The sequence below is a fragment of the Thamnophis sirtalis genome, unplaced genomic scaffold (assembly GCF_051295495.1).
Source record: "Thamnophis sirtalis isolate CommonGarterSnake01/CBP01778 unplaced genomic scaffold, rThaSir2_p1.2 scaffold_2, whole genome shotgun sequence".
In the NCBI taxonomy this organism is placed as follows: domain Eukaryota; kingdom Metazoa; phylum Chordata; class Lepidosauria; order Squamata; family Natricidae; genus Thamnophis; species Thamnophis sirtalis.
Window position 1 is genome coordinate 187909 of NW_028261382.1, and position 10315 is coordinate 198223.

The 10315-nt window shown below is 59.1% G+C and overlaps 1 protein-coding gene across 1 annotated transcript in view; it reads right to left on the minus strand.

Moving 5' to 3' along the window:
• PRTG (protogenin) overlaps positions 1-9240 on the minus strand; it is a 32151-nt gene extending 22911 nt beyond the window's left edge. Inside the window, exons 1-2 of the mRNA XM_087703896.1 lie at positions 8892-9240; positions 8080-8385 (exon numbers count right to left, since the gene is read on the minus strand). Of these exons, the coding sequence (XP_087560022.1) occupies positions 8080-8385; positions 8892-8958 (373 nt within the window). The 5' untranslated portion in view covers positions 8959-9240. The remainder of the gene's footprint in view (positions 1-8079; positions 8386-8891) is intronic.
• Between the last annotated feature and the right edge of the window lie 1075 nt (positions 9241-10315).

Sequence of the window (10315 nt, forward strand, 5' to 3'; positions counted from 1 at the left end):
AGCTAAAAAGCCAACCGCCCATGGAGGCCCCGGGGCCAAGGCTGGAGAGAGAGGAGCTCATAGCGGCAGGGGCAGCTGGTGTGTCCCCCCCCCCCCACAAAGGCCTTGTTCCTGCACAGCAGTGAGCAAATCTCCTTCCCGCCAATCACAGCCTGCTTCCAAATGGCCCGAATCTCGCCCCCGTCAGAGTTCCTGGCCAGGGAAGGCAGAGAGCGCCCGGCCCTCTTCCCCACCAGGCCTTGAGATCTGCAGAAGCGCTCCCTGGGCACAAATCGCTAGGGCAGGTCAGGAGGCCTGTGCCACCCTCCGGAAGGGAAGGGCAGGAGTAGGCATGTGGACAGGCCTTCCACGGGGAGGGAGGGAGGGAGGGGAGGGGAGCAGGGCAGGATGTGCAGGGGGCCTGGGGGGGAGGGGCAGGCTCAGGGGGCAGCATTTCTGCAGGGTCGGCCTCCGTGCAAGAGAGCAGAGGGCCAGGAGAACTGCCCTCTTGAAACCCGAGCCGTCCATCTCTTTGTAGAGCTGGAGAAAAAGAGGCCCCCTCTCAATCTTCTTTGATGGCCGGCCAAGCTGGGGGGGGCCCTGGTGACCCCAAGCCCCCCCCTCCTCTGCCGGACCCCTCCTCTTCTGAGCAGATGAATAGCCTTCCTCAGCAATGTCCGCCTCCCCCCCCCCAACAAAAGAATGTGAATCTGGAGCCTGGAGGGAAGCGGTGGGGTCAGCTGCGCTGGCCGGAGCAGGAGAAGCGGCTGCCTGGTGCTTCCAAGTGTGGCCTGGGCTCCCAGAGGTCAGCCAGGGACCCTGGCAACCTCCCCCTGGCCCACGGGAATGCCGGGCGCACTCACGCCCCGGTGGGCTCTGTGTGGCCAGGCAGCTTTTGTCTCTCGCAAGCAGCCCAGCAGTTGGGGATGGGGGGGGGGGGCTTTAAGCCAAGAGACCCTCCTCAGACGGTTTTAGTTGTGAGCCCATTTGCTTTTCCCGCGCATGCATTGGGGCGTCATTAAAGCTGCCCTTTGATCTACGAAGCAGCCCAGGGGTTGCTTCTGCAAGGGCCGAAGAGAGAACTAAGAGAGGCCTTCGTGGGGACGGAGAAGCCCCTTCGGAAGAAGCAGCCTCTGTGGCGTTTCCTGACCTGCCCTGGGAATCCCTCCTGTCCAGAGCACCCATCAGCCAGGCCCCCCTTTGCTCCCTGAGCATCCAGTGTCCGTGCTAAGCAACCCCCAGGACTCCCAGCCCAGCAGCCTTCTTCCTTCCCAGTTTTTGCCTCCAGTACGTTTTGAATGGCAGCTTCTTGACACCCACAGACTCAAAACTCTACAAGCAAATCAGGAATGTTTGGTCCTTCCTCCATTCAGGCTAACCTGCAATGTGATTTTGGATTTATAACAAGGAACACATTTTTTTTCCCAGTTTGGGAAATGGGAAGGCAGCTCCGGAGCACAGAGGTGGAGGATGCTGTGGAAATGAGGACCTCGGAGGAGGAGAGCCCTTGCTGGGGGCGGGGGGGGGGCTCTTCCCCCAACTGCCCTCCCAGTGGCGGAGGAGGAGGAGGAGGCCCTTGTCTTCTAGCTTTAAAGTAAAGGAGAGGCATTTAAAAGGCTCCCCAGCACCAAACCAGAAGGAAGGATCCCGGTGCTTCTGGGCTCCTGGATAGAAGTTTCTGGCCTTTGACCTGGGTCTGGGGTGGCAAAGAAGCTGCTCACAGATGTGCAAGTGGGCAGCAGAAATCAATCCCAGGTGCAGAGAGACAAGACCCCCAAGACCCCCCCCTCCTCTTTTGCTCGGTGGGGGGGCGGCGGATGGGATCAGCTCCCTTCACGGAACGGCCTGCTTAGGGGTTCTACTCCGCTCTGCCCAAACCTCAAAAGCAGCTTCTTCAGGGAGGGCCACGGGACGCACCCCCAACCCTGTCAAGCTGCACCCCGGCTCCGAAGGTCCAGAGATGCTCGGAGCCTTTGAAGGAGCCGAGGGCTGGAGAATACCCTGCACTCTGGGCCTGGCGCCAGATGGGGAGGAGCAAATCTTTCCCTGCCGCCCGCATCCTTGCCCTGGGCTGCCACTTGGGCGATGCCCGCTCCTCCTGTCACTTTCCCAGCCCAACGGCATCTTCCAGAGCTCCGGGAAGCCAAAGGCAGCGAGGCCAAGCATGACGCCCCGGGGCTCACTTCCTTCATGGGCCCTTAAAGGGCACCCTGCGGCTTGAGCTCGGAATACACACCCCCCCACACACACAGCAGCCAAACTGTTCCCCAGCCAATGGGAGAGCGGACAAAAAGGCTTCCGAGGCGGCTCTCCTGTAGGAGCCCAGTGGTTCTTTCCCTGGGCCAGACGAGGAGCTTGTTGAGCACAGGGCATCCTCACGCGGGATCCCCGTGGCTCCTCCCTGCCATATTTTGCTTCGTTTTTTTTCACAGAGTCCTGAAAAGGAGGGAAGGCACAGCAGCTGCCCTCCCCTCCCCTCCCCTCCCCTCCCCTTCCCTTCCCTGGGAGCTCAATGCAGCTCAATGCGACTGAAAAAAAGGAAAGAACCCTGAAGTGTTTTAACACATCTCAGCCCAAAGTAAACACCAGCTGTCACCCGATCCAAGACTCTCTCTGCCGCTCTCCCCCAAGGGGACCATCCCGGGGCTCCTGAGCAGCCGCTGAGCCTTTAGGGCTCAACACCGGCCCTATAAAGGAAGCCCACGGGAGACTTTCCACCTGGGAACCGCTCGGCCCCATGCAGCAGCTAAGACTCTCCAGATGTGGGACTCTGCAGCTCCCTTTGCTCTCCTGCTCCAGCAAGGCAGCCAAGGCCACCCACTGCTCCCTGACGGATGCTCTGAGGACCAATAATGGACACAAAGAATGGCAACCCAACTGCTGAGCTGGCACCTCCCACAACTGCCGGAGCTCATCTCCCATGCTGCTCCACTATGGCTCACCAGCCACCACAGCTGGCTGAACATAGTGCCCTGAGCCCCACACAGACCGTGTGGCAGCAGATTGTCACGGAGCAGCCAAATAGTGGAGCTTCTTGCTTGGGGTAGAAAATGGCAAGCGGGTAGCCCTGGACAAGAGATGCAATTTCCAGCAGCCTTCGTGATGTTGTAAACAAGACAGTTGCTTAGGGAAACCAGCCAGAGGGACGGAGGCCTCAAAGGTCCTGCTGGGCATATACACATGTGAGGGGGGCTGCATGTCAAGTCTGCTGTAAATCCAATCAGGCTGGAATTTTTGCTCCCCTTAAGGCAGCTTCTTTCTGAAGAAGACCAGGAGCAGCCAGAACACCCTGCTTGGTCCTGATGGCTTCCCATCCGCTTCTCACTTCCGCTGCCAGTTTTGCCCCCATGGTAGCCAGAGAAGCACCTTCTTTGGCAAAGCCCAGGATTCAGAGGAGATCCATCTTCTGCGCCCAAGGAACTTCCTTCAGCCCCACCTTCCTTCCAGCAGCCAAACCTGCAGCATGCGATGCCACTTGCTAGTGGTCTTTGCGTATTGGCCCAGGAGCGCAACGTACGGCTCTGAAGGGGTTAATGAGGAATGTTTGTTCTGCTTGGGTCTCAGGAGCTGCCCGCCACGGCAAGAAGCCCATTCACACGTGCTAGGAGGGGGGAAGAGGCAGGAGCTCAAATTAGATCTGAGGATAGGATGCTGCTTCCTCCTTGCCATTGAGCCCAGCACTCCCCTCGTGCGTTGGCAGCTGCTTCACCTCCTCTCCCAGCACTGTTTGGTTGGCTCCTTCCTTCCTTCCATTTCTTATTCTTTCTCTGCCCAGACAAAAGCCTTTCCCGGCTGGGCATCGAGGCAAAAGCTTAGCATGGGGGCTCACTGTGCAGTGGACACAAATGCCTCGGCCAGAAAGCCACCCCACTTCTTCCCTCTGGGGATTGCAGCAAGTGCGGCTGAGCACCCAAAACAGGCAACCTGCGTCTTCACTTAGGTGAAGGGGGCTAACTATGAGCCTGGAAGCCACCAATCCCAGTTTAAAGCTGGGCCAGCAAAGCCACCCCAGGGAAACAGTGCCAAGCTGAAGCCAAAGCGGCTGCTGTGGGGCTTCTGCACACGTGGGCAGGAACCGTCAACCCGACCCCCAGCTTTCCTTCATACAGGCCCCTTGATGACCGACATCCTGGTCCTGCAGGGACCAAAAGGCCCAGCTACTCAGCGGAGAAGCAGGGAAATGGGGCCAGGAGGCCCTTTTGGCAGCTGCAGGAAGCCAACAAAGGCAGAGGAGGGGGAGACCCAGTGGGAACCATTCTCCTCCTTTTGCCTTTCAGCCTTGTTCTTGTTCCACCACCCAAACTAACCAGGATCTGTTTATGCAAACCAGAGGATAGGGACAAACCCTGGGTTAGTCTTCCACAGTTAACATGGGTGTTAGAGGAACGTTTAATTAGGCAAGCTTATTTGCTGACTATCTGGGGAGGAGAAAGTCCCTGTGGGCCACCAGCCACAGAAATAGTTATGAAGGTGGGGGGGGGGGAAAGAATTGGCTTTCCTTTTCTGGACTTCAGGCTGTTGAGAAACAAAACTGTAGGTTTCCATCTTTCCATAACCCCTTTTCTTTATTCCCCTTTTCCTTCAGAAATCCTCCTTAATAGTTTGCATTAGAATTAAGCCTGACGCAGCCTCCTTTCTGCTCTAACCTGGGAAGCTCAATCACAGCCTGGGAGCATTGTTGGGGGGGGGGGGGAGGGGATAAGGGATGCCTCTAATTCCTGGTGCTGTAGGAGGCCATAAATAACAAAGGTTTGTATTCCCAAAAACCTGGAAGTCTCCCCTGGAGGCTAAAACAGATAAGAGGGAGAGAAAGGATGGATCCAGTCAAGAATTTCCCTTCCTTGCCCAGAGCAACAACATCCGTGAGGCTGAAAAAGCAGGAGGAAGCCAGACTGTTCCCCCTTCCTGGAACTTCAGGAGGAACTCTTGGAGGAAATAGAATTCTCCAGAACTGCCGTTTTCCTGGGTCTCCACAGCCAAAGCCAAACCAGCCAATGGGAAACCCCCTTTGCTTGCCTTGTTTTCTCCTGCCTGGCTCCTATGGGGCCCTTCTGGTGCTGCCACCCAGCTGGTCTGGGTCACGGGCTCCGGTGGCTTCGACTGCCAGGCCTGTGCCTGGGTGCTACCTCCAGGCGGAATGGGGTGTGTGTGTGTGTGTGTGTGCAATCCACTGCCACTAGTGGTGAATGGGGCCAGGAGCAAAGGAAGCAGCCCCCATGGGCCGGTCTCAGACAAAAGGTTGGCCGGGGAGGGCAGCCCTCACTCTCATTATTTATTTTATTTACTTATATCCCACCTTTATTATTTTTACAAATAACTCAAGGTAGCAAATGTCAACCTACTTCCCTACAACCAGCACCCTGAGAAGCGAGTTAGGCTGGGAGAGTAAAATGTTGTCATTTTTGCACCTGTGAACAGGAATTGCAAAGCCATTTAGAAATGGAGTAAAGTAGATGAATCTGCCAATTTCTTCTTCTCTCTGAAAAACAGCCGTTTGTTTGAAATAATTTCAGGCGGGTCTGCAGTGTTCCATGAGCCGGATTCTCCCTTAGTCCGAGTCCTGCCTGCTGAGAGACCAGGGCACAGGGGGCGACTTCCCCAGCCAAGCTGAAGACTGCAGAGTCCCACTCGGCTCCTCTTAGTTCACAGGGCAGGTAGTGCCGGGGCTGGCCTCAACTTCAAAGGAGAAGCCCAGCCCCCAGCCCCTTAATCTTCTTCTTCCGATGATATTAGCATTTTACCCTCACTTGGTGCCTCACAAAGAAAATGGAGAGGAGGAACCTCCCCCCCCCACCACTCTCAATTATCCCGCTGTGCAGGAGGAGCCCCTGCTGTTGGCTTTGCCTGGTCACTATCTTATCTTTGCGGCCCCCTGTAAAAGGGGGAGGTAAGGAAGAAGCTGCCTAGATGTGAGACCCATCATTTCCTGCCCCCAAGACAGCCCCCCCCCTTGCAGAATGCCATCACTTTGATGGCCTCTCAAGATAAGGTGTGTGTGTGTGTGCGCATTCCTCAGGAACAATCCAGGGCAATCACTGAGGAGTTGACATGGAAATCTCCACCCTGAGGAGGAGGAGGAGGAGGAGGAGGTCATCTGCTCTTTTAAACCTCATCCTGGCCAGTTTCTAACCTTTTAACCCAGCGAGTCCTTAATTTGCACATGAATAATGGAATGGTTGCAGAGAGTGCAACAAGACTCCACTTCCTGGCTAACTTTTTAGGCTCCCTCTGTGTTGGGGCCTTAAACTCCATGGCAGATTAAAGTGTTAGAATTCCACAGGCAGCACCCAGGATTGCACTCCAGGCACAGGAAGGTGCTGAAAGTCTGAAGAAAGATCCAGGGGGGGGGGAGGTGGGCGGGGACCCCCCCCCATGCTTCTCCAGAGGAAGGGAAGGGAAGAGCAGGAAGGCCCCTCCTCCACCTGCTGAGAATGTGGGGGTTCAGCTTAGCTACAAAGAAGAAAGTCGTTTTGTTCTTAAAGGCTGTAAAGCCATCACAGACCAGGGGAAACTCTTTCCTCCCAGCACAAAATGCTGGAAATTCAACCACCCATCCCCCAAGGACCCTCACAGCAGACAACGGGCAGCTTCATTCCACCTACTTTCAGCTTCCTCCCATTAATTGTAGGAGTTATGGACATCAGAGTTTGGACATGCAATATTTGAAGCAGGAAAAGTGCTTTTATCATCAATGCAGAGCTCCAAATTGTTGGGAATAATGGGGAGGCCCAGCAATGCAACACCCCCTGCTCGGTGTCTTCCAGAGATACCCAGGAGAAGGAGCCACACAACTGCAGGACATCAATGAAGTCCAAGGCAGAAGAGCTCAAGGAGCAAGGCTGCCAAGCACAGCTGGAGGAGGCTGAGACGCTTTGGGCACAGGGCCAATTCGTGGAGACAGGCGAACTCTGGAGTTGGCCAACCGACAACCCAGATGTTGTGCACCTGCAAAAGGCCTTCCCTGGAGCCTCTGAAAAGCTGGCAAAAGTTGGGAGGGGGTGGGTCTCCTTTAGGCTCTCTCTGGAGAGCATAACGTGCTGCTGCTTTGCTGCTCCTCGTCACTGAACACTCCATACCATCACCCCAATGAGGTATTTTCTTAATTCCTGAAGGCGCAGTATAAATGTCCTTTCATCCCAGTTTCCACAAGACGAGCACAGCCCCAACCCTCCCTCCCAGCCACTTACAGGTTTATTAGCAGTAGCTCCTGGGGAAGAGGGAAGTTCTGCTGCAGAAGAGACACCCCCTCCCCGGAAAGGCCAGCTCTGTTGCCAGATCAAAGGGGGAGCCGTTGCTGCTGGCCCTTACCTTCATCAACACCTCCCCCCTTTCCGGCCTGACACTGCCGTGTGGATGGCAGGAAGGACAGCCCCCCCCCTGCACCCCACAGCTGGATCCCGCTGCATCGCTTGAGGGATGCTGGGCAAAGGGTCCTTCCTGCAAGCATTGGCACGTCCCCCCCCCCTGCGTGCCCTGAGGGCAAAGGTTCCCTGGCCATGGAGCAGCTGGGGGAAAGGACCTGCCGGAGGGCACAGAGGGATTCCCAAGATCCTTTCTTGCAGCTCCCTTTGAGAGACAAAGCAAAGCAGGGGAGCGAACACAAGGACAAAATAGGACTCCTTAGGACTCCTCCACCGAAAAGCCTGCAACCTCCACACCCAGCTTATCTCCTGAATTATTCTGTACCACCATTTGGAAGTAGGGAATACCTTTAACCTTAAAATGTAATTGGAATAAAGACCAGACGTGCATTAAAACCAATGTGTAAAAACTGCCCTGCTCAATCCGGCATTTCTTCCAACAACTGACAGGCAGATTTTACCCAGAGACCTTGAAGGCATCTTTGGCCCCACCCACTTTATCTGCCTTACAGACAAGCAGAGAAAACGCAGGGAATCTGAGAAGTTAACCTACCCCAAGATCCCAGGGCCTTGGCTGCCTCCGCTGGGAAGGTGGGCACAGGTGGGAGGAGAAGGCCCAGAGCACGGAACACACCTGCTTCTACGAAGCACCCCAGGACAGGTCAACCTGCCCCAAACCAGAGGCCCCGCCCCCGCGATGTCCTGGAACTGACCCCCAAAGGAAGTGGCGGAAACTTACTTGCAAAGGTGAGATGCGCTTTCTGGCTGAGAACAGCGCCGTGTTTATTCAGGGCCAAGCACTGGTAGACTCCTTCGTCCGGCCTTTCGCCTGGCTTGCCGCTCTCCAGCTCCCGTATAAATAAAGAGCCGTTGGACAGAGAGTGGATCTGTTCGTTCTCAGAAACCGTAACTCCGTTTCTAAGCCAGGTGATGGTGATGGGCACCTCCCCTCGGGCCAGGCAGTCCAAAACCACCGCCTGCTTTCTGGCCAGGGTCACATCTTGAGGCTCTTTTACGAAAAACAGTTCACTGAAGCTCCTGACCCCTAAGAGAGCGAGAGGAGCCAAAGGTGAGCAGGGAAAGGCTCTTTTGGCCAGAGGCCTTTGACCCTCTTTCAACCCAACATCCCAAGGGGCCCCACCGTGGCCCGGGCTCCCTTTCTGGAAGGAGGTGGGGAGCGGGTCGTCCGTGGGGAGGCGCGCGAAGGGACCCGCCGGGGAGGCTTCCTGAGCGGAGCAGGCAGCCGGGCGAAAGCAGCGCGCCGCTCTCCGGGAGCACAGCCGCGGGAGGGACCGGGCAGCAGCGAGCGGGCGGCCGGCGCGCAGTCAGGCGAGGCTCTGGCCTTCCCCGGACTGGCCGGCTTTCCAGCAGGAGCGCGCTCTCCCCGTCGGGGCTCGCCAAGGGCCGCCTGCCTGCCCAGAGCGCACGTGCGCCCAGCGAGCCGGCCGGGCAGCGGCGGCTGCGGCGTTTCTTCCCGTGGGCGGCTGCCGGGGCCGGAGGCGCCGGGCGAGCCGGGTCAGATGCGCGCCGCCTGGCCGGGAAGGGACTCACCTGGGAGGGCGGCGAGCAGGAAGAGGGCGGCGGCGGCGGCGAGGCCAGGGCTCCGGCGGGGCGCCATTTAACAGCGAACAACGGCGGGCTCTCCGGGCATCGCCCTCCCCGGCCGGCCAGCCGCGCGACCTCTGGCTCCACAGCCCCAATGGCTTCGCTGCCGCGGCCGGCCTCTACCTCCTCTCGGGCCGCGCGCGGTCAGACGGGCACACAAAAGCGGGGAGGGGCGCTGCGGGTCCGGCGGGGGAGGGCAGGCCGGGCCGGGCGGAGGGCGCGAGGCTTCCCGGACGCCCCGCAAGTCCGGCGCTACTTTTGCGGCGCTCGCCATTGGCCGTCGGCGCGGCCGGGGAGGGGCCAGCGACCCCCTGCTCGCCCCTCCCCCCGAGGCCGGAGCAGGCCCCGCAGGTCAGAGGCGGCGGGAGGGAGGGAGGCGCGTGCCCGCTGCCGGCCCCGCGCACTGGCAGCCTGTCCCTGGCCGGCCGCGCATCGCTTGAAGGGCGGCGGGAGGCGAGGCGCGCAAAGGCCCCCGGCTTCGGCCGCTTGCTCCTCCGCCGCCCGCCGCCTCCCAGCGCGGCTTTGCGGACCCCGAAAGCTCCGCCAGCCACCCAGTTTGTTCCTGGGCGCTCGGTGGCCTTTCCCAGCCCGGCCCGAGCGAGCGGAGGGGACGGGGGAGGCCGCGCCTGAGCCGAGTCTGTCCGTCGCCTCCAAACCCCCCGGAATGCGCGGGGGGGAGGAGGGAGGCGGGGAGCGTCCTCAGCCCGAGGAAGCGCAAGAAGTGGCGGCGTTGCTTTGCAGGCGATGCGAGCGCCGGGGGCCGCGCGGATCATTCTGGGCAGCCGGCTGGGCCGAAGGTCTCCGTTGCCTTCGGTGGCAAGAGAAGCCGGGAGCGGAGCGGAGGCCCCCAGCAGCCCCGTCCTCGGCAATCCGGCCACGCTTCAACTTCTGCCCCCTTTGTGGCCGGCAAAGTTTCGCGCAACCCCGAGGAGCAGCTCCGCGACGGCCGCTCCTTGAAGGCCCGAGGGAGCCCAGCTGGAGGCGGCGCTCTCGGCGCGGCTGCGGGTTCCATGCTCTCCTCCCCTGGGTGGTTGCCGGCCTTTTGTTCTTGAAGCTGCTCCCAGGACAACGGAACCTTCCGCCGAAGAGGCCGCGGAGCTTCACTCGAGACGGGCTGCTCCGGGGCGTCTTGGATGAGGAGCGAAAGGATCTCAAAGGAAAAAGGCGAGCAACTCCGGGGCCTTTGGAGAAGCGCCTTCGGGGTTTCCGCCGACAGGGAAGGTCGCCCCGCAGGGCAGGGCCGGTCCATCTAGAAGCCTAAGAACTCGGCCCCCGGCATCCACGGAACCTGCTGCTTTGGGAACCGGCCTGGTTCCGTGGATTTCAGGCGCCCCCTTCTGGGCTGGACAGAGCGGAAGATCAAGGGACCC